This window comes from Aphis gossypii, chromosome X, assembly GCF_020184175.1.
Source record: "Aphis gossypii isolate Hap1 chromosome X, ASM2018417v2, whole genome shotgun sequence".
NCBI lineage: Eukaryota > Metazoa > Arthropoda > Insecta > Hemiptera > Aphididae > Aphis > Aphis gossypii.
The window spans coordinates 8,482,563-8,508,747 of NC_065533.1; the positions used below are offsets into that span (position 1 = coordinate 8,482,563).

General features: G+C 29.7%; 1 protein-coding gene across 1 annotated transcript; it reads right to left on the reverse strand.

Annotated features, from left to right (window-relative positions):
• Positions 1-3,609: 3,609 nt before the first annotated feature.
• LOC114119175 (uncharacterized) lies at positions 3,610-26,028 on the reverse strand. The gene is made up of 5 exons (XM_027980666.2): positions 24,804-26,028; positions 16,852-17,766; positions 12,362-15,339; positions 10,524-10,965; positions 3,610-9,775 (listed from the first exon to the last, which is right to left on the reverse strand). Exons 1-5 carry the CDS (start codon positions 24,906-24,908, stop codon positions 8,402-8,404), a joined length of 5,814 nt encoding a protein of 1,937 aa, XP_027836467.2. The 5' UTR covers positions 24,909-26,028; the 3' UTR covers positions 3,610-8,401.
• Positions 26,029-26,185: the final 157 nt, after the last annotated feature.

The window sequence follows — 26,185 nt, forward strand, 5'->3', positions numbered from 1 at the left end:
TTTCTAAGTGTGTATTTTTTTGTCTACACTTCTTCGTCACTAACTTTGCTATATCAAAAATTATTGTTCTTAATCTTAATTCTTCAAATATGCTCAAACATGTACTTTTTACGTTGTTATAGGCCTAGCAATGACAATATATTATGCAAAATAAAATTTTATATATATTTTCAAAGTTTTTAATTTATGAAACATAATAATAGATCATCACTATCATTTTGTTCTACAGCCTTTCTAGAAAAACACGAATAAACTAGAAGTTCTTTATCTAAAATTGGCAACTTTGTTTTACAAAAATACTAGCCCAAAAGTAATTAAAAAGCTCACCGTGTTTTCATAAATACATTATAAATAATTTTAAATTGTTATACTAACCATAACTTATATTATTATAATTAATAATTCAAAATAAATTTTTTAACTGAAAAAACTAAAAAGCAAATTTTATCTATAATTATGTAGGTATATAATAAATTATATTTTTGTTTTATTTTTGGTTACGAATTGACGACCGACAACGATCTTCGCGACCACACTATACCTACAGATTATAAAGTTAATTATTATTTTCCTATTTATAATATATTATTATTATTTTTCAAATATTTAATTGATGTAACTAATAATAATTAATTTTTAAAAGTATATTTTGTACTTTTTTTTTGCTAACTATGATTAATAAATTTTTTTTAACATTTAATTTTATCAAAGAACTCGGTACTTGAATATATTTAGTCGTTTATTACAAATAATGCTGTTTTAACTGTAACGTCTACTATACAATTCTCAAATCGTTACCTATATGTAACTGAAAATACGTTCTAAAAATGTACTTGTTTATATAATTATATACACGAAAACGAAAACACGTCATATTAAATTAATTGATTTTATGTTTTTCAATGGTACTGACTACCGATGAACATTTTACTTATTTTTCCGCTCTATTTAATTCTACATTATCAATCATAATTCACTTTTTATTTGATTAAAAATGCAAGTTTGTAAGTATTAAGAGCTTCTGAATAAAATACCACCATTACAGCTTAATTTTAATTATTTTTATACAGATAAAATATGTCAATAGTCAATAGGTTCAAGTATACAACCAAAAATGTAATAAATAATAGATATCAAAATAAAGTTTGAAAATATTGAATAACCAAACGTGACAGCTCTTGATTTGGACCACATCAGCTACTATCAAAAATAATAATAAGGAAACAGTCACACAATGGTTTCTTTTTTAAAAAAAATAGGGTTCCAGAGGTCTGATAATATTGGTGACTTAACTCAGATAATGAATTTAAATAGTGAGTTGAACATTCTTGAATAAATGGATGCATACCTATAAACTGAATACTTATCATTAAAAATTGAACACATTATCAATGTTGGCTCTGGTGCATTTGAGAATGAAAAGCACGATGTGGAACAAAGCATAGAAAAGGATACTAATGTCGACGAAGCGAAAATAATACCTACTCAGAGAAGCATTGCAGTGAACCAGCTGAAAATGTTTTGTCTCTATACAAGCAATGCAGTTTCACTTTCATTGGTTAATCAACTATACACTCTTATTTTTGAGTAAATTTAAATTTTCAAAAAAAAAAAAACTAAACTTTTGATTTTTTAAAATCAATAAAACTTATTTTTGAAAATACCTACCTAAAATCTACATATTATTTTTTCCATTTTACTGCTTTACTTTATTACCTATATATAATATTTATTATAACTCTAGAAAATCGTTAAAAAATTTTTTTTTACACTACATTAATTACTAAAAGAATATATAAAACAGTTTGTTATGGCGGTGTTAGAAAATGAAAAAAAACCTTTGTTTTTTTTTTTTTTTTATTATTAAAAACAAATCAAGATTAAGCTAGTTGATACTGCCCAGGACCTGTAGAAGTCGACTGGACTTATTGTAATGGATGGATTAAATTTTATCTCGACGATGTATACGAAAAAAAAATTTAACTTTTAAATCAATATCGTCTTACCATAAAACAGTGTAAAAATTGATTAACACAATTTTAAAATTTCATTGCGCTTTATAAAATTTATGATTATATTAAGAATACAAATGTTATGTAATCACGATTATTTATCATAACAAAATAATTAACAACAATATTATACATCGTTTAAACATGTAATTTTCCCAAATCTGAAGTTTAAATATTAATAAAAAAAAATTATTTTACTTATATATTTTTTATATTTTTAATTTCAATGAATAACATACGAGAAAACTTCTGTTACATTTTTAAGCTTAGATATAAAATTTGAACATTTTATTCATTTTTATCTATAAAAATTTTCGTGATTTTGTCAAAATTTAGTCTTGGAATGTATATAATACTATACCCATGTATTATATTTATACAGCAACTATATGAAGAACTATACTTATATGAGTCTTTATAGGAATTATTCAAGCTATTTTATTTATAATAGAGCAAAATATGTTTCAACAATTGAAAAAAAATCCAAAATAATTCGAAAATTTATCATGCCTATTTATAGCTCAAAATAAATCGAAACATTCTGAAAATTATTCCATTTGTAGAAAGAAACATTTAACATAAACATTAGGTGAGAATTTCAAGTACTTTTCTAAGATTATTTATATTTTTCGTTATTTTTTTTTATTTTTTTCTTGTTCGTTTTGAAAAATATCAGGACATTTTTATTTTGATCTCTTATAAATACAAGCTGTATGTTTAAGTTGAAGATTATATTGTATTTCATCGTCTATAATTATTGTGTATACTTACATGTACGCATCATTATAAAATCAATACATTTAAAGCCCGACTTATAGAACCCAATAAAGATATATTAGGCTCAATAAACCAAAATAATTTTTAGTTCACTGAGTACTATTGTTAAATTTAATTACAAGTAAGACTAGAAGAAAAGCATAAAAATTTAGTTATTATCAGCATACGTAATTATATTTCATCATCATTTTTAGAATGTATATTGTTTAAAATAATTAATAAAGAAAAATTCTTACCAAAGTAGAGTTTTTTGAAGAAATTTTCATATTTTTTTCCAATTCACCATTTGGTATTTACCTTTACTTTCTGAGTTTTGTTATTCAATTAATTATTAATCCAATATTTTAAACTACCGACACGTTTTCATTCAAAAACTAGCAGAAATTCTAAGAATTTTGATATTTTTTTCGGTGTCAAACGCTTTTATTAAATTGAATCAAGTGCACTATAAATGTAAAGAGGCTGTAAAGAGTGATAAATACATCTTTAATTACAAAATACAGTTCTGTTAATCACTTGTAATCATAATTCCTATTGATTATTTTTTATTATTTTAAAATTTAAAGTGATTAAATAATGTAATATGAAAATACAATTCTAATGGTATAATATATTATGTTGACCATCGGTATATATTTTAATATTTTATACACTTGCAATAATAAAATTTGTAGTTATACACTTATATGACAGTATAAAACAAAATAGACGCTACTCCTTTTTTATCCAAGCATTGTATGTGAACTAACTCTGTTGTAGAGGGTAGTTGTAATAGGTAAATTTCAAAGGAAAAATTATAAGTAAGAAACAAAAACTACAATTAAACTATAATGTATTATTTTATTATTAATTAATTCAAATAAAATTACACGAATAATTACATACGAATATATACGAATATAATTAAAATAAAAATAATAAAAAAAAATCATCAATCATCAAAAAAAAAAAAAAAAATATATATATTTATGTATATGAAAAATAATGCTACGATACAACGGAATTATTAATCGTAGATAATACACAAGACTCATAGAAATAATAATTCATAATATAATATGTTTTGAAAAAAATTATACCAATCAATTACTGCAAAGTTAAGTATGGTTAATTAATTTATTGGTAGTATTAATACGTTACAAGTGATATATTATACAATTTTTACAATAACAATTTTATGCGTTATGTTTTTAACAATGTAGACACAAATTTTTCAATATTTGAGCTCCACAAAATTATGATGATATTACCAATTATATATACTAATAATAATGAAAAATACCAGTATATTCAATAAATACATAGGTTAAATAGACAAACAATAAATTAAAATACCATACGTAACCTGGGCATCTATTAAATAATTTGTACTTGATTATTTTTACAATAACATAATATAGATTCTATAATATCTTGACTGGGTAATTTAATTGAAAATAATTGTTTTTAAAGTTTAAATGTAAAATGAAAATATTCAGCAATGTAATTTTAGAATCTCATCAAATAAATTAGTTAGTAGTCAATATAGAGAATATCAGTATCATTTAAAATAACTTATAAATATTTTGTGAATGAAACATTATTCGGTGTAACAACTCGAATATAAACATTATAAATACTATTATTAATATTACTACTAAATAACTGATATTAGTATTTTATTATTAATAACATAAAAACTTTTATCTTTGAGCCTTTAAACACCAAGTACTTACACAAAATAAGCATTTAGTGAACTAAAAAAAACCAAATTAATATGGCTACGAAACGATGTACGGATTGATAACGAGTTAACAGAACTTAACCATATTCATGGAAGGTCAATTGAAATAAAATGTATTTATTAATATTTAATACTCATAATTATCTGAATATTATAGTTGTCAGTAATAGGGTGAATACAGTGACAGTGAATGAGCGATTTGTCCATATAATATAATTAAATACAAATGTATTATTTATAGTGTATACTTAATTATTATTAAATCTAATATGAATAAAGCAGAAAATAAAACCAATCTAAACTTAAGGATTTAAACACATGCTCTGTACAAAAAAAAATGTAAAATAAACATATAAAAAAATTCTATTGGCTATTCATTTAATCTAAGCCATGGCCAAAACCGCTTCATTTTTAAACGGTAAATAAAAAATATAATAAACATAGTAACATAAAATACTATAAGCAAGTAAAAATTATTTTTTTTTTATTCGAAATCATAATAATAGTATTAAATGAAATTTTACAAGAGAATATAATGGGCTGATGTAGGTAATCTATTGTATCATTGGTGGCACCGCTAAAATAGAATAATAATACAATTAGTATTATTATTAACAATTTAACCAATTTATTAGTATAAAATAAAGTATAAATAAAATTAATACTAAACTAAAGAATCTAGGTACTACGATACTTAACAACAATTTTAACTTAAGATTAAAAATAGGTGACATAGCAAAATAACTTAATTAGTAATTATACATTAAAAACTTGTTTAAAGTAATGTGTAAATTAATAATATACTTATGCCTATATTAAAACTATCGAGTGGGCGTGTACATACAAATGTAGTATAGTGAACTAGTAACTAACGACTAAGTGCATGTACACTGAAAAATAAAAATGAAAATACAAAATCCCCGACTCGAGTACTTATACTCTAATAGTTCTTCTTATTCTCATTGGGACGTTTCTAAGAAAACGGCGGGTACTATAATACAGACTAAATACTATTACCTATGATTATACTTATATCTATACTTAAACTATCGAGCGGGCGTGTACACACAAATGTTGTAATAAGTAACCACTAAATGCATGTACACTGAAAAATAAAAATGAAAAAACCAAAACCTCGACTCGAGCTTAATATAATTTCATATATTAATATTTTTAGCACCTTAGCGATGTTTCCAAGTAACTGTTGTATTTTATAAAATACAACAGTTACTATATAATATATTATATACAATTATAATTATACCTACTTATATTTATACTTAAACTATCGAGCGGGCGTGTACACACAAATATAGTAGTAAGTAACCACTAAATGCATGTACACTGAAAAATAAAAATGAAAAAATCAAAACCTCGACTCGAGCTTAATAATAATTCATATATTTAATTTTTTAGCACCTTTGTGTAGTTTTCAAGTGAGTAATTATTGTATTTTATAAAATACAACGATTACTATATAATATATTATATACAATTATAATTATACTTATATTTATACTTAAACTATCGAGCGGGCGTGTACACACAAATGTAGTAGTAAGTAACCACTAAATGCATGTACACTGAAAAATAAAAATGAAAAAACCAAAACCTCGACTCGAGCTTAATACTAATAAATATTATTCGCATTTCATCCTTTAAAGTTTAAACTTCCAAGGAACTGTTCTATTCTATATTATATACAATTATAATTATACTTATATTTATACTTAAACTATCGAGCGGGCGTGTACACACAAATGTAGTAATAAGTAACTACTAAATGCATGTACACTGAAAAATAAAAATGAAAAAACCAAAACCTCGACTCGAGCTTAATAATAATAATCATTTTTGCGACCTTTATATTTCCAAGAAACTGTTCTATTCTATATTATATACAATTATAATTATACTTATATTTATACTTAAACTATCGAGCGGGCGTGTACACACAAATGTTGTAGTATCTAAGTAACCACTAATTGCGTGTACACTGAAAAATAAAAATGAAAAAACAAAAACCTCGACTCGAGCTAAAATAATAATCCGCAATTTTATTATATTTTTACAACATTTCCAAGGAACTGTTGTATTTTATATTATATACAATTATAATTATACTTATATTTATACTTAAACTATCGAGCGGGCGTGTACACACAAATGTTGTAGTAACCACTAAATGCATGTACACCGAAAAATAAAAATGAAAAAACAAAAACCACGACTCGAGTATTATAATATAAAACTCACCCCATTTCATTAAATTTTCCAAAGAAAATTTGTATATTATACTAAGTATTAATTATCACTATACAATTAGTAAAATTAGTATTTAAGATCCATTAATTTTATATAAAATGGCTCGAACAGTGGTTTAGCATAGAACCTGAAGCTATAATATTATAGTGCCCTATGCTTGGTGTTTGCTAATGAAACTATTGTTGTCTTACTTGAACGAAAAATTTCAATATATATATATATATTGAAATTTTTTTATATATAAATAATTATTAATTCCCCCCCCCTGTGATGCACAACAAAACTTAAAAATATTCGTAATCAATAATTACAAAACTGTAATTTATTTTTGAATTTAAATATCTTTTACTCAAAATATTGGTATCAATGTTCAAATGTTGTTTAAACTGAAATTTTAACTTATATCTTAATTTAAATATTCTAAACTAAAGTAATAAAATTTATCTATTTTAATGCGCACACGAATAGTTATGAAACTTCTTGTTTCGTTTCCTTAAATTACGTAATCTTGTAAGTATATGTACATTTAAAGTTCTAGTTTTAAATAGGTATAAGAAGCTATAGAATAATTTATAATAACGAAAACAAAATTGAAAGTACTTTATAAAACGAATGAGTATGTAAATAAATTTTGGGTAAAAACTTATTTTTCTTTATAGTTTAAGTATTAAATCATAATACTTAACTTAACTAAAAATAAATTTTAATATAAAAATTGGAAACTTGGTAATTTTTAATCCACAGCGAAAGAAAAATCGAAAACTTGGAAAAAAACATCATCTAGTAACTCTATATCATTAAAACTATAAATTATAAATAATAACAGTCCATTATCTCCAATTAAAATAAAAACTAAATAAATAAATGCATAGTAGGTGTTTATAATAAACATTAATATTAAATTTTAAATTCTTAACCTTAAATTAACATAACTTATAAGAACTGTTTACGAATAGCTGGTTTTTTTTTGCTACATGTGTCTTATATCTAGAAGCTCTTAACTTCTTAGCATGTAATCGCCACCACCAGAATGATATTTGACACATGCAGCCCACATTGATCGCCTCTTACGATCGGCCGCGCTCACCACCGTGACTATCATTTTTACTACCTCCAGCCACAGGGCAGTTTAATTAGAATATAACCAATAATGAGTATTCTTACGACTCAGGTATAATATATTATAACTTAACTAACTTAATCTAACCTATGAATATGATAGCAGGTGCACGCCAATGATACAATGTCCTTAAGTAAGTACAACGACAAATACTTAGCGTCTATTATAATACTTTAAAATGTTAAATTTTGATAGTTTTTTGAAACTTAAAATGGGCCCTCATAAATTATTGTACACAGATCATAACAAAACCTTAATACAATATTGTACATGGCTTATAGTAAATAAATAATGAATAATACTTGCAATTTTCTAGTGGATTAATATACGGCATGTAGTTGTAAATCTGCTTGACTGTGTTATGATTTTGATCTATTATTTGTTACTCAAACGTAGTTCAGCAAACTTAAAGTCTACAATACTAGATATTTACCGGAGTATTTCTTCTTTTAAACACACTGTGATAGCGGATAATGCCGTTGTTGTTTGACACTATTTATTATTTTAGTACGCTAATTTAGCGACAAAAGTTGAATAGGCACACGCTCTATCCAAAAAATCGTCCATAGCTTTATACCTGAGACGCATGTCCTTGGCAGCCTGGTCAAGTTGTTCCGTTATTATATGATTCAGTTCCAATGGCGATAGCACATGATTAGTAGATTTGTCTTCATTATCAAAAGCAGCTGTTGCAGTCGCCACGTAGGTCGTACCTAACGCATAGGCGGGTATTGCTGATTTATGATCAATGGTATTTTTGTCATCATTAATGTCTTGGAGGAAAAGTGTAGGGGGCCAAAATAGGCGGACATGAAGCTCGGTGCAAAACACTATATTTAGCGGCGCGGAGCCTCGATTATAAATACTCGCATCCTCGATCCAGCGATCATATAGGTCTTCATCTTGATCTTTTTCATGGGGGGAAATTTTTTCGTTTTTTGTTGTTTTTTGTTGTTGATTTTCTGTTTTAGCAGAAACGTGTGTATCACCGTGCATGGTATCAACCGCATCGTTTCTCATCGTTGAAAGAGAATTTCTGTCGTTACAGCATATAACTGTAGCATCATCATCATCATCGTCATCGATACAGTCATCATTATCACCACTTGTACCATACTTTTCCACATTGTCTTCATATTGCCGTTCGTATGCAAATTCGTTGTTTCGATTATAATTGAATTCCTCGTGGAAGGAAGTATTTTCTTTTCTCTGCAGGTTTTCATCTTTGTCACTGGGTACATAGTTAAATTTAACATTATCATCGCCGTAATCACAAAAGTCACTTCCACTATACTGACGTAATAGGGCACGGAAGTTACTGCGAAACCGGTCTAGTTGTAACATTGGTGATTTTATTAAAGGTAATATAGAATCATCATCACCGTAACTTTGCTGCACCCAATCAGAGTATTGAATACATAAAATATGAAGTGCACTCAGTCCGTAGTCAGACCCCACCGATGATCCTAATCCACTACTTATACCACTGTTAAGAGATAACCAAGGTGAAGGTGATAGTAACAATGGTGAAGTGAAAAACGACGATAATCTAGGATCTTTTTCCTTCATACTGCCAATATCGTTTGAGCTGGCGGCAGTAGTGTTCATACTAACAGCATCAGAAATATTGTCATTATACAAATGTTCGTAAAGTACGGCCAATGCTGTTGCATCAGGTACTGTTGCGTTTGGTGGAAGCTGTAATAGCTCATTCACATCGTTGTTATCGGTGTCGTTGGTGCCTGGTTTACCCAACACTGTCACTAAATTCTTTTCTCTGCGTCCCAGAAACTCGGGTCGAAGCCGGGATTCAAATGCCACGGCTGTTGCAGTATGCAACCGGCGAAGAGCTGCCCATGCATCTTGTAATGACTGGATCTAAAATGTATACAAAAATAATTAGTGAAGATTTATTGGCAATATACAGGGTGATTTTTTTATCAAACAACACTCATTATTTCCAAAAGTATTCATTTTTTTTGAAAATATTTTTTTACATAGTTTCTAATTGTTAAAAAAACAACGTTTTTATAAAAAAATTATATTTTTAAATATTTTTTATCCTTATAATTTTTTAAGTTTTTTACTTTTTTGAATGACAACATAGATTTTTAATTTCATATTCCAAAGCAGAATAATTTTCTGAGTAATTCGATACATAAAAATCAAATTTAGGGTGAGTAGTTAATGAGTTATACGAGTTATACGTATTTAAAGTTTAGCTGCGCGGAGTGGAGTGGTACGGGGTTACCACGCAAAATGTTTGTCCACTACTCCGCTTGTCAAAACTTTGAATAAGTATAACTCATTAACTACTCACCCTAAATTTGATTTTTATGTATCGAATTACTCAGAAAATTATTCTGCTTTGGAATATGAAATAAAAAATCTATGTTGTCATTCAAAAAAGTAAAAAACTTAAAAAATTATAAGGATAAAAAATATTTAAAAATATAATTTTTTTATAAAAATTTTTATGTTTTTTTAACAATTAGAAACTATGTAAAAAAATATTTTCAAAAATCAAAAATATGAATACTTTTGGAAATAATGAATGTTGTTTGATAAAAGAATCACCCTGTATATATCAAATAAAAAAATTTTATAATTAATTTTTATTAATTACCCTATCAGAACATAATGCAGACATCAAAGCCCGATAACCATACACATCACCCACTGCTTGTTTGGCATCAGCTGCCGTACGAATCCACTTATCCAGGACAGCTGCTCTATGTCTAGTCAGTAAATCCAACCAGTGACGCTTTTCAACAGCCCATTCTTCCTTTGGTGGCAATGAATAACCTGAGTTAAAATCTGAATTTGCTGTTAATTTATAGCTCTCGTCGTCATCATCGGAAGTTGAATCGTTATCGGACATGCGCCAACTATCGAATCCAGCACATCGGTAATAAAATCGTCGACGTCGGTATTCGTATTCATCTTCTAAACTCCACTCAAAATTTACATCTGCTAGATTTTCTTTTTCTTTGATATGGCTGCCGATTAGTAGCAGACATGGCGTCACTATTACTGTCATTGCGACCAGGTACTGTAGACAAGCAAACCTAAAAGATCACGACACATATAACATATTTTTATATGATAATAATAGTAACTAATATTAAATACTGTACAAGTAGTATAATAAATACTAGACGGTTGTAACTTCTATGTTATGTGGGTCTAGGGTGGGAGGTTATATTATATTTTAATGTAGTATTGATGGAAAACCACATACATATACTTCCCTCGTGTAGATATTTTTTTTCAAGAAAAACTATTATTAATTAACATGAAATTGCATAACTATTTATGGGATCAGCTGTATATCTATATAATTGGTAATGATGTAAAAACGGTTATCACTACGATTCTAACAAATTTCGGAATATTATAGATTATGATAATCATTTATTTATATACGTAATTCCGCAAATACACCATCATGATTTCATGATTTACAAACGACCTTTTCATACCAAAAAGAAAATGTACAAATATGTTTGTTATGTTTTGTATTATAAATTCAAATTTTTTGAAAACAAAATTAAGAAAAATATGATGTTAGTTTACGCTTAACACATTCTAATTAATATTATGGCTTAAACGTTTGCTGTATTTCTTTACGATTAAAATAATTTTAGAATTATAATAGATTTTTCAAGAAATTTCACAATAAATGTGTTTTTCGTACGACAATACTATTATTAATTATCAGAAAAAAAAACATAAATAAATTGTATAAATAAGATTAAAGATAAAAAATATTTTAATTCCTATCAAAATATTTTTATAATTTGCATCAATGAAAAGTTACAGTTACTTTCTAAAAAAAAAACGTACTAAATTGTGTACAAAAATACAAATTTATATTTAACATTTTCATGAATCCGCTAATTTTTGAATTCTCTTTGAAAAAAAACAAATTAAATTAAGGCGGCTCTATTCGGTCAAAAATAAAATATTTTTTAGACCTTCCACTGTAACTAAATAATGAGATATTTTGTTGATGAATTTAAATGCAGTAAAATCTTAAAATTCTTTGATACCATATTAATAACTTAAGGCGGTTTTTAAAATGAACATTTTTGACTTAATATTTAATATTACTAGAATATAACCAAAGTGGTAATTCATATTTTAAAAAATACCCAATACATATACAAGCGATCCAATTCGATCTTACGATTATTAAAGAATTAGGTCACTCTGTTTAAGTAGTATATAATCATAAAGGAAGTATATTATAATCAGAAAAGATTAGGTTTGCGGTCATGTTGTCTTTTTTACACGTGCATATGTCAGTAGGCAGTAAGTACTTTTACTAGTCGTAAGTCATATATGCGCACATTAGTTACTTTACATTTATTTTGCATTTATTTGGTAATATAACTCTTCTTAAAAACTATAGAAAAAAAATAACCTTAAATAATGCATATTATGCTCTTAAAAATATCCAACCTTTCAATGATATCCAGACGAGCTCGACGTCCGGCTGGTCCTGGTTGATCCAAAAGTTGAAGCGGGCATGTACTCAAAAGTGGTCCAGCTTGTTCACTCTCAGTAAGATTCCGTCGATATGGTAGTACGGTGGTCTGGCCATCAGCACGACACAAAGCGGCTGCTAATTTGCCAGTACCTACTGTTGTTCTACCGGTATCGTCAGGATCTCCAATTATCGCCAGGTGAACGGCCAACAAAGCATCGGCAACTGCTGTACTACCTCCATTAAAATCATTCATTATTTTTTGCCGTTTTTTATCAGTGGTTTGATCTATATTTTCGTAATTAAAATCAGAAGTATTGTCAGTGCTGTGAGAAATTATATTTTCATAATCGACAGCAATTTCGATGTTGTTATCAACAAGACTATTGTAATTATTATTGCTCTGTTGTTTGCTGGCTTTGCATTTTTTTCTACGATGGGTCTTTTCAAGAAAATTGATGTTACCATGCTGGGTGTCAACTTCATCGACTGGGTTGTTATGGCCATCGATGTCAGGATTGATATTAACGTAATCGCACGCAGCACCTGTTTCTAAACTGGATATGCCAGTACTGCATTCGTTGATCATATTCAATTGGCAGGCTTTGGTCACGGGAGCGATATCACCCTCTTGGTTGGCGATACTAAGGCCAAGCATCATCTGATCCATCTGAGGATGATTCACATTCTTCAGCACTCGAAGTTGGGTTTCTACCGATGAAGACACGTTTTCTCGGAGAAACTCTTCTGCCGGTAAATGATGGTCCTCAGACGCGTTCCCATAACTATTGTTTTGCCACTGTTGTCGCCGAGTGCGTGGTAAAATTGTGATCTGTGGTATTTGGCCTTCATTATTTAATACTGCTACATCCGAGTTACTACTTTGGTTTGAAATTCTTTGTAATCCTAACCATTGTCTAATCATGTTTTCTGTTAGATTATTATTGGATGATCGAATGGAGCAGTGAGTAATACAACTTTGAGGCGGTGAAACTTGGCCTAAAGTATCTGCTTGGTCTGTACTTGTTAATAGTTTGGATTCTGTTCTTTTACCCATATGTTTGACCTCATGGTCTTCGTTTTGCGCCTGTTTTATTTGCCGCGAACCTCGTTGTCGGGGATCACGGTTTGGTGTCCCCGTAATTTGAGTAGGTTGTCCATTCTGGTTATCTAGCTCTGGATGTTCCAGAATATCAACTAACCCTTTGCGCATTGTGTTAGTCCAACGAGTGCGGCATTTCTGAAAATTTTCATTTTCAGATGTTTCCGATGATGAGTTTTCTACGATGAAATCTGAATGTAAATTAGTCTGCTCATCACTTGACACTTTATCTTCTTCAGTATTTTCTTTCTCATTATCCGTGTGATTCTTAACTTCTTCCTCTTCATTATCCGTCTGATTTTCAACCTCTTGATCTTCTTCATTATCAGTCTGATTCTCAAATTCTCGATCCTCCTCATTATGCGTTTGATTCTCAACTTCTTGATCCTCCTCATCTTCAGTTTCTTTTTTTACTATCTTTCGATTTGATAAACGTCTATGTTTACCTCTTTTTCGTCCAATCTCTTCATTCTTTAACGTAGATGTTGAAACAAAAGACGAATCAGAGGACGAAGATTGCTGTTTCTCTTGTTCATTATCATCATCATCATCGTCGTCGTCATCTACATCTTCATCATTTTCTGAGGAACTCTTTATACTTGAATTATTTCTAGAAGCTTGGCGTCTTCTGGATTGACTCTGACGATTATTTAATTGATTTAGGGAACTATGTCTATCTGGACTACTCATATTTTGACGATCAATGTATTGTTTTTTGTACCAAGGTGGGATCATATTGCGATACCCCCCATTGCGTATTCGAACTTGTGAAAATGACGACGTAACTTCTCTTTTGAAAGATGGTGAAAACACATCGTCATCACGTTCATTAAACATATCTCTAACGGACGATGATGTTCTAGGGGGATCTACAACGGACAGTGATGGTACACCGTCATTGGAGACAGACACACTTATCCTGCAAATTCCGTTCCGTGAATCGGGTAATCTCGAATCAATTTTTGATGTACACGGTAAAGGTCTTAATGAGTTTATTAAAGGTGATGATGATGCAGCTAATATATCAGAAATCGTCAAATCTGGGGTATTTCTCGATGGCATACCTGAACATGATGAAGTGCGTTGTAATTGGTTAGTTTTTGATACAGACGATGAAGGACGTTTAGACGAAGGAGGAGATGATCCGGAAGTTGATGGAAGTGGAAAAGATGACTTTGGTTGGCGTGGAAAAGTTGAAACTGAGAGATTTGACGATACTAATGTAATTGATGATTGTGAATCAACCCTTGGATTTGAAGACCTCATCATTTCGGGAGTTATCATCGATGAAGGAGTTTTCCGAACTGATGACCTTGAAGATTGTACACGCATCCATTTTGAAGAATGAGGCGGTGGCGATGGTGAACGGCGTCGATAGAACTTATTTTGAGATGACATTGATGCTTCTGTTGACCTATCGGGAGAAGTAGATAATATCTGTAATTCTTCAGTATGGTTGGGAGTTGCAGTTAAGGCACATCGAGAATTTAATCGGGAATTTCCCATCGCACTTGGGAGAATACTTGGAGTAGCAGCTTCAGCCATAAAGTTATTTGTCATCAATGGGCGACGTCGATTGCATGGATACCGAATTCGTACTTCAGATTGTTGTGTCCGAGAAAGCATCGTACCACTCACAACTCCATCATTTCCACCGCCATAAGACAATACGGCATTATCATCAGCACCACCGACATAGTACCTGATAAGATCAGGCACGCTATCAAATCCCGGCTGATATTTGCTATTGCTGTTTACTGCTGCAGCAGAAATAGCGGAAGTCAACGAAGGTAAAGTTTCTCCAAAAGTAAACTGCGATCGCTCGTATACTGTTCCGGGTTGCAGGATTATCTATAATTTTAGGATGAACATCAAAATATTAAAAAACAAGAAAAAACAATACAGACAAATATGTATATTAATACTTATTAAACTAAAGATAACTAAGTATAACTTTTCCAATTAATCTTGTCCATCAGCGACGGTTACAATTTTTAGAATTCAGTGGATCTGAAAACTATATTATACAGAAAAAAAAACTATCGTAATATTTTGGTAAACCATTAGACCGTGATACTGTGACGTTAGCCGATTCCAAAATGAATAAGACGAGTGAGTTATATTATATAGTGATCAGACATGTTGAGTAAAGAAATATTAACTATAGGGAGTAGTCCAGAATTGAGAAAACCTCTACAAAAAAGAAATTTACGATAAATTACAAAATGTTTGTAATCGTAGGCGCTATTAGAAAAAATTACAAAGCACATCCAAAAGGTTAGGTTAGCTAAGTATACATACATATTCATAAAAGAATTATCTAATACATAAATGTAATTATTTATTATTTACTGTACTGTAATAATTTGTTAATTGTTTATTTTAATATGATTTATATTAATTTAACTAAAATTTATTATTTATTATGAAGATGTCCACTGTTGGAAAGTATCCCCTTTTGAGGGGTGTCTACCAATAGAAATTTCACAGTATTATAGTTTATTAATATGATTGACGTTGATCCGAAAAATAAAATTTCAATTTGGATTGATTGGATTCAATAAAGTTGATGCTAATAAAGAAAATTAGGAACATTAAAAAAATAAGTTGAGCTCTAAAATACTGAAGACTACAAGCAAAAATTTTAACGTTAAATTTTTACATCGAAGTTTTTTTTTTTTTTTTGAAATACTTATTTAATGGAAAAACTAATCAAAAAATTCAATGCTGGAAAATTATAGATTATTATTGAATCTTTTACATTTCATATCTATTTGTTCAATGTTAAATGTCTTTAACAATTTAATTTTGCTAACCATAAGACATTTAAATAGTAATTTTTAAATCTCATTTTTGAGTAGAATGAAGTTATGACATAAGTTATGAAAATATATTGTTTTGGTTTACTTTTAATTATGTGTAATGTTTAAAATCTTCTTAATAAAATTAAGTTATAATTTTTTATTTGATACATAGTTTATTTATTTAAATTTGATGAAATATTGAGTCCAAATGTGTGAAAGAATGCAAAAATACAGCACCAAGAATATATACTCTTATTATCCTGTAATTCACCATTTAAAAGATGTCATATATTATTTTTTAAATTTAAATCAAATATTTTAAAAATTCAATACTTAATTATATAAAAAAAAAAAAATCATAGAAACCAATTATTGTTGAATAATCTTTATAAAAAAAATGTAGTTTAAATAAATCCCTAAGTCGTTTTTGAAATGTGGTAATTTTTCAATACACTCTACGGTCTTGAGAAGATTATTTAAAAACAATTTTTATTAGAACCAAGAGAATAATGTAAATAAATTACTAAATAATAGTTTAAATAAAACATCTGATGCTCACCTCATTCACAACAAAATGTAACACCGGATGTCGGTTCTGTCTTCGTTGTCGTCGTTGTTGTTGTTGGCGAAACTTGCGTAGTTGCTTATCGGTTTTGTATTTATGTCCAGTCTCGAGGTCTTCATACTTGTCAACCCGTAGGCACGACACAACGTATCGGCCCGGTGGCCGGACATTCAAACTGTCTCGAACTAAGAAACAGTAGAAATGCCGCCGAGGTCGTTTGGGTCTTTTCGTCGGTAACACGCCGTCAAGGCAGCGGCGTTGTCGCAACTTCACTGCTGCAGCTAAACGGGTGGACGTAGCCTTCAATGGATCAACAACCACGCCATGTTCATCAACCAGATCTTCAAAGGGAAAACCTGCGTCACTGCTATCACTGGCGATGTCTATCGTCTCATCCGAGTCACTGTTATCACTGGTGATGTCATTCGCCCCATCTGAGTCACTGGAATCTTCTTCCGTATGTTGTCGTTCTACTATAATACCGAACCCGTGCTCTTCAGCGACGTACTGGCGTAAAAGCCGCTCAGCCTTGATACGGTCAACCTGTTGGCCATGATACCAGGCATGCGACCTCAAGTCGTCCGCTTCCAGCGCAGATAGTTCCCATTCCAAGAGTTTTTTGTTTTTTTCGGCTTCTACATCAACGCTGCTTGAGTCAACCATCCTGGTATTCAACAGCGAAGATTCACGCAGTGACCGTAATAGTGATTGCTGTTTCTGTTGGTGCGATAGTGGAAGTGGTTGATTTAGCGGTTTACACAACGAAGGTGATTCGTATGGTGCTGAAATTCCAGATTTTACAGTTGACATACATGCAACACGATTTTCAGAAGACTGGCTAATTTTTTTACGTTGAAAATTTGTCAAGTTATTAATGTCTTCGTCGTCTTCGTCGTCTTTGTTGTCTTCCTATTTTATAATAAAAAGGTAAAACAAAATCAATTAATTAAAAATAAATATTAATTATATGTTAATTATTTCTCGGAGTACAAAATAAAGAATACGAGTGAACGAGCAGTGTGGTTGTGCGTGAAAAATATATCGTTAGTATGCTTGCAGTACTTGAGTACTTGCACAACTATTATCAAAGTAAATTGTATCATATGCGAGAATATATTTATTTTTTTGTATGGTGTACTTTTCGTTCATCATACTAATTTATATATTTATCAGATAACACTTATTGAAATATCATTATGTTAATTTTGATTTAGAACGATTTCATCAAAAAATGTATTTATTTTAATTCCATAAAATAAATGTTATAAATCAAGAGTAAAAAACGTTAAAATTTAATGTCGTATTAGATTGATCGGTATAATAGATAATTCATAGGTATTTTTGAAACAACTGTAGTATCGTAATTTGAAAAGTATATTTTTAGAGTAGGTACTATTTATTAAAAAAATGTACCTATTATTATAAAATTTGTTGTTTTTAAGTTTTTAAACAAAAAATGCTGACAGCAAAATATATTGTTTTTTGCATAATATATATATTTCAATTCTTAATTATGAATATAGTCTAAGTGGTTCTTTTCTGTAGTATACAATTTTAAAATTAAACATAAGTACACTTCACTCATTGATAAACGTATTCTCATATGTTACATATACCTTATACTTATTTATATTATGTTTTAATTTAAAATTATTTATTAGTTATCACCAAGGCTTTGACTTTTATGTACTTAAAAACTATTAAATATGCATGCATATATGCTAAACTATTAGTAGTATGGACCCCCCCCCCCCAATATGCCGCTGAATGTAATAGTACTTTCAAGATATTATTTTTTAAGTACCATTATAATATAACCAATATATCTGAACGAATTGTTTATGATCCGAATGTTAATCTACTTTTACTTTTAAAACTTATTCCATATCAAGCAAACATGTTGTACACAAGAATAATGCATTTTATCATTTTGTTGGATTAATTAACAGATCAACATTTACACAATAAAAAATATTTATAAAATAAAATTTAATAAATTATATATTTATTTTTGTATTATAATATGTTCTTTAACATTAAGACCTTACACTAACCCACATGACATTGTGTGACATGACATGACACATTGTGTTGTCTTAATATCACAGACAAATAGCAGAATTATTTAGGTTAAACAGATCCCATTTTGAGTAGTAAGCTTAAATATTAAAGTAAATTGATCTATTATAAAAGTTAAAGGTAAGAACATCATCAGTGATTAATCGGTGGCTTTTTTTATATTAAAATTATTAAGCAGGATATAAGAATTTCAAATATTTCTTAATTCTTATACAAAATGATCATATCAAATTTAAAAATTAATACATTAATATATATTAAATAAGACAACAAATTAAATCATAAAACTTAAGGACTTTTAACTTGAACTGTAACTTTTGAGATTTATGGTATCATTCTACATGTACAGTAATACTTAAACACAGTAAAAAAGAAACTATATATTCACATTTCTTACATTATAAAAAAAAAAAACACGTCCATAGTATTTTAAAAATGTAATACCTGCAAATTAAACTGATTTATCTAATTTTCAGTAGCATGTGTTTATGATGTAGAAAATTACTAAACAATATAAAAAATAAAGGAAGTAAATAATAAATCGTCAAAAGTTTACTTTTCACTAAACAAAAATAAAAATAACAACACAATAATTCAAAAATAATTCAAAAATAATTAAAACAGATGTTACCAAGACTTTAAAGCAAAACGTAAAATTACAAAATTAGAATTATATTAAATTAAAAAAAAAACTCTACTAACAGTTTCCAGCAAATAATTTACAACAACAATATACCTTTCAAAAAACTTAACTGATTTATTATATATGAAATAAATAATGCTTCAAACATTAAAAATTCCAAAAATTTTAGGTAGTTACAGTGAGAACTGGATGTTATTATGTTCATTGTTTCAATTAAGGTACATTTATAATTTTAGTTTAGATAATAAAATAATTTAAAAAATACTTGATTAAAAACAATTTAATGTATTTTTTCTAGATATCTAGTGGATATAAGTTTATTAAAGAGCAGAATGTATTACACATCCTTGTATTAATACCATAAGAGAACGTTTGATGGCACTTGGGCAGTGGTTTTGATACAAATGTATTTAAACTTTTAATTAAAAAGTTTTCAGCTAAAAATTATATTGGAAAAAAGTATTATACTTTTAGATTAACTTAGTTTACGAGAAAGCTTAAGTGTCAACACTAGAGAACTTAACTCAAATTGAGCTTAGGGATTAATAGAGAAGTAAAATCCTAAAAAGACAGTAGTAATAAAGCAAATTACGGAAGAGTCTTAACGTGGCAAAGTGTATCTAAGAAATTTGTACAGCCTATAGCAGTGTTTGCCTTACATGATCCTATAAAAGGTATTATACAATTAAAATTTAAAAATAACAATAGAAAGATTGTAAAAATGTTTAAATTATTCATTCGTTTTGAAATATAAGAGTAATTACTAACTTATAAATAACTATATTTTAAACTTGGTTTTGTATGGATACTATTGAGTGTAAATAAATTTATTTGAATAAGTATTGGGAGAAAAAAACTTTTATAATTATTTTAAAAATCGTTTCAATACCGCAATATAAGTCTATTTTTTCTAATTTTCCCCATTTGATGAAAACTATTTGAAATTGATTATTCACAAATGAAGATTTAAGAGTAAATTTAAATTGTTCAATAGATTTTAATAGTATAATATATATATATGTTTTCTAACCAAATTAATGTAATTAAACTTTCTATAGTTGGATTCATTTAAGCCATTAATTAAAGAGGAATATTATACAAATTTGTTTAAAATTGAAAGTAACAGTATAATAAATTAAAGCAAGCTCCAAACTGACATAATTTTGAATTTAATAATCTTTCAAAGATGAAGATCGAATATGCAGTTCAGGCAATAAATAACACTAATTCCTACAACTATTTAATACATTTATTAATAATGTTCATCAGGTCTTTAGCAAATTGATGGTAGTAGGTATTGAATTATATAAGAATACGAAATATGACTGTTTTAAGGGATCTGAAGGGATCTTTGCGGGTAAAAAGAACTAAGTTCTATCCATGTCCAATGCGTCATAATACGAATGTGTAAAAAGCGCCTTTATTGAAAATATTGGTCATAATGGATTAAATCACATAAGTCTTTATGCACAGTTAAAAATATATATAAACAGTTTAAGTAGACTTAAACCTTTTAACACATATTTATAAATTTTGACTTAATACTTTTAACCCATTTCTCATGTATGAGTATTTTATACAAGTGTGGCTATATATTTTTTGTTTATGTTAAAGTTTATTAAAATAAAAAGTTTTTTCTCAAAATGTATTCAAAATTTAAATTTAATTTCCCTGAAATTATTAATTTTGAACATAAGACATTTTACTCGAGCACCACAGAATTTTTAATGCTCAATAGTATTTGTAATAATATTATTACACGAAAACGCTTAAAAATATTTTTAAAATATTATAAATATCAATGTATGTTTCTCATACCCTGTCTTTTTTATTTGTTAGGTTAAAATTATCAGTACATTTCATATGATAGTTACCATTACCCTTTAAGCAAATAATAACTTTATTTATAATTGGCTAAACCTGCGAAAAACATTTATCATTCGAAGTCGACATCATAAAAACGATAATTTTAATATACGACAACAACTTTACATTACGACTGTCAGAAATGAACTGATACTGCATGCTTTCGTTTATACTATAGGTAGGTATTATAAAATACTTAGCTCATGCAAATCGTAATTTATGCTTAATCCTGAAACATTTAGAAACAAGTTTTGAAAAACATGTCACTTTTCATGATATGTATTGTTATTTGACAAAAAAATATATTAGGAAGGAATTGCAATACTGAAATCATAAGATCATTTGTTCGTTTTATTAATCAACACTTTTCGTTCAATATTTTATTTTATATATTTATTTATATTTCTATTCAAAAATTATTGAAAAATAATTATTGTTACTGTTATTATTGAAACTTATTTTTATATAATTATTATAATCGTACACAAATGTACTATACCGTATAAGGTCGAAGCTAAACACGGAATATTCCGCAGCGTTGTCCATCGAATTAAAAATGCATTGGTTTATATCGGAGTGGCTATACACGACGGACGTAATACGCCGCTTTTTATTACTTTCGGTTAAAACGCAAGCCGGATTGCGTTTTCCACAGCGGATGAAAACGCGGCGTATTACATCCGTCGAGTATAGCTACTCCGATATAAATTATAAACTAACGCATTTTTAATTCGGCGGAAAACACCGCGGAATACGCAGCATTCGAAACGCGGCGAATACGCCGTGTATACATACAGATAATAAAGAATGGATTGACTATTCGACTTTATCATACGTTATCAAACAATTAATGTAGGTGCTTTTTTTATAATCCATGCATTTTTTCAATAATATTTTGTATTTCAATAATTGATTTATAGTAAATGATAAAAAAAGGACAATAGGCACCTTTGTGAGGCAGAGGATATCTGTTCTCTAGAAATAATATTAATATTATGGAGTCACAAGTCACACAAAAAGCGCGCCCTCTAACTATGACCGTTCTATGAATACGAAAGGCCAGTCTGTTAGTAAAAGGTCTATGGACTATGACCTAATGTTTATAAGTATAGGCGTGGCGCATCAATTCTTTATTATCAATGCGTGTATAGTTCCGGTCTAAGCGATAACAAAACTTAATTTTCTTTTTACATTAAACACATGCGCTGTAATAATAATAATACCCTATCAAAAAATGAACGCAGAGTACTATCTAGTACTTTCTATCACTAGGTTCCTTCTTCCTACCACTATTGATAACATGTGTTATATATTTATTCATTTATCCACATTGGACAAATTTAAGTGACCGACATTTATAATTTTTTATTTAGAGCATTTTATTTTAAAATAGTACATCAAATTCAATTACGTAAGTAATATTAAAAATGTAGTATTAATAGTATTATACAGCTGTGAACACAGTTGTATTTATTTATACTAATTATACTTGTACGATACCTATGACCTTTGATACACAAATACGCCCAAAGTTGTTTTAATTGAATTTTTAACCATTCAACATTTTATTTTTAAATTTTGAATACCAACAATAATAAACCTATAATTTAATTAAAAGAATTCATTTTAAAATTTTCGGGAAATATTTTTAGAAAAGTTATCGAATAATAGTTGAAACAATTGTCAAAAGATTGATGTTTTAAGAAAACAATTATTTTCATTTTAGCGCATAATTGATATGCCTTACTTCGCCACATTTATATGACACAAATGCATTTCGAAAATCATCTGTCTTGAACTTAAAAGCGGTCGGTATCGAATCTCAGTCAAAAGATAATTTTTTTTTTAATAATGTATTTGTTCCAATAACCTTGAAAATCGACTACCCTTGTCGTTTTCGTTCCACCACACGTCCACTATAGCGTCCTAGATTTAACATTTGTGTCACAGTAAACTTTGTCACAACCGGTTTCATTACAATATATTTCTCACGGATGTTTTTATAACCGCGGCTTAAATGCCCGACATATAGAAGCATACACAATAATTATACATTAATTATACACGGTACGTATTATCTACATGCATACGAACACTAAAAGATAACGACTAATCAATTATTAAAGAGCACCGTTAACACACACGCAGTCGTTGAATTACAAATAAAAAAACATGATAGATGACTTTCGGCTCATAGCTTAAATATTTTTCACATACAGCATGTTTAATGTATATCACACAACATTTACACCCGTAGCGACCATAGCGGAGTTCTATGCTCGCTATCTCTCTTCCATCTCACTTATTCCTTCTCTCTCCCCTTTCTCATTCACTCATACCGTCTCACTCTTTACCCTCTCTCTCTCTCTCTCTTTCTCTCTCTCATACCGTCTCACTCTTTCCCCCTTCACACTCACTCACTCATTCATTCTCGCTCTCTCTCTCTCTCTCTCTCTCTCTTCTCTCTCTCTCTCTCTCTCTCTCTCTCTCTCGCTCTCTCTCTCGCTCTCTCTCTCTCTCTCTCTCTCTCTCTCTCTCTCTCTCTCTCTCTCTCGTGCCTTCTCACTCTCTTTTCCTCTTACTCATTCTCTCTCTCACACCACCTCACTTTATCCTTTCGTTTTCTCCAACTCAATAATATATTATATCCTGTAATTTCATACACATCAAAATCTATATTACAAAAAACCGTGTAACATTTAAACGGGTATTTAAATCATTCTCAATAAATTATTTTCAGATATAATATAAATAAATTGAAATATGTTGATAAGTAAAATACAACGACGATTCAAAGAAAATTCCTATTATTTATGACCAAAGTATATTAACGGTGTAGTACACAATTTTTAACCAAACACAACACCTTATTTTAAGCGATATAATATACGGTTTTATAATATCTGTTATCATCAGTCACATTTATTTAAGCCACAAAACATTTATGGATTATGATTTACGTATTCAATAAATGTTTACCAAAATATAATAAATAATATAGATACAATATAAAAAACAATTAGTTATAATTGCAAAGGTTAGGAGATACCATAATATCATAATGACGAATGTAATAACGTCGTTCTCGATATTCCAATATAATCTTAGCATAATAATAATATATTGAATAGAGCTTAACACATTAAATCGCTCCGAACGAATTGCAATGACAATAGCTAACTGATATTATGAGGTCTATAATATTATAACAGTAGAGAGTTATATCGATTATATATAATGCGGTTAATGCGATCCGGAAATGGGGACAAAGGCGATTAACAAATAATCAGCGATAAAATTTCAAAATATTACGTCATTATGTGATAATGTTATTAGTATTGTGATATTTTCTGCTCACCGAAGTGTGTGACGAACGGCGAGAAACTCGGGAAGAATTGCAGGAACTGCCGTCCGAATCCTCGTCCTCGGACGACGAATCGAACGACGACTCTTGGGCGCCCATGTTCACGCGACGAAGCACCGCGGAATGTTTGTTATTACGACGACTGGTGATCGACCGCCATGACGATTGTTGACTAAAAGTGGACGACCGGACGCGCGTCCGTCAGGAGCGCGTACAGCAAAACGAATGCGGGCCCGGGTAACCGGGGCGGGTATAGCCGCTGCGAGTGGCGCCGGTAACGCGAACGACGCGGGCCGATCGATAGAGCAAGTGTACTGCGTCGCAGTGCGGGCAACCGTCCGGATTAAAACGCGGACGAGATGACGCCGAGCCAACGCCCCGACGACCAATGACGCGCGGCCGCCCGGCCAACGGAGCGTACCACCCTTCCACCGCTCGCCCGTCCGCGGAGCCGTTTCTCGAACACACGCGCGCCGCGATTTACACCGTCTCCCCTCCGGCGCGCCGCCAGTTGGGGTCGCTGGTCCCCGCACCACCCGACACTCTACAGGTAGCCCCGCCGGCCGACGGCGTCGAGAGACGGGCACCTGCGCTGGACGATCGGTTCTGTTGTTGTTACGACGCATGCGCCGTAGCGCGAAGCTCGAATACCGCACTTGTTTACAATAAACGTAGACTCCGCCCGCCACACTCGTCCCCCATTCGTCGTCAAAGGTTTCGGGAGAATATTCTAGAACTGGAGTTTATTTGAACACCGATTTCAAACATCTGCCACGATAATATTATTATATTTTCGTTGTATACGGAGCGATCGAAAAAGACGCTTAATATATACTTTATAAAACGACACTGACCGAAAATATTCGTTTTACACGATTTTGAGCGATTACAAAGCGACATTTTTTTTCAACATTCGAAAAAATATTGATATAGTATTTTTATTTAACCGTTTAAGAGAGAAATTATGTAAAAAATATATTTCCAAAAACGTTAATGGTTTTTAAAATAAAAAGTGTTCTACCTTAAATGGACCACTCGGTATATTATAATATGTATGTGCGCTCGCGCGTGTGTGAGGCCTATACTACCACAACAGAGATGTTGAATACAACATTCATGAAATATCTAATATACGCGTTTAAATAAGCCCTACCACCAATACACATTTTTCGAATAATGTTTGTCGAACGAACAACTAAATAATAATATAATATTCGTTGTTACGCCGAACTCGGGATCGCCTGGTTATCAGAATAGATAATTATTAATTATACCAAAACTCGTTTGAATAATAATATTATAATGACAATGATTATATATACCTATGGCGTCATAAATCATCTAAAAGCTAACTATCATTTTATAGAAAAAATAAA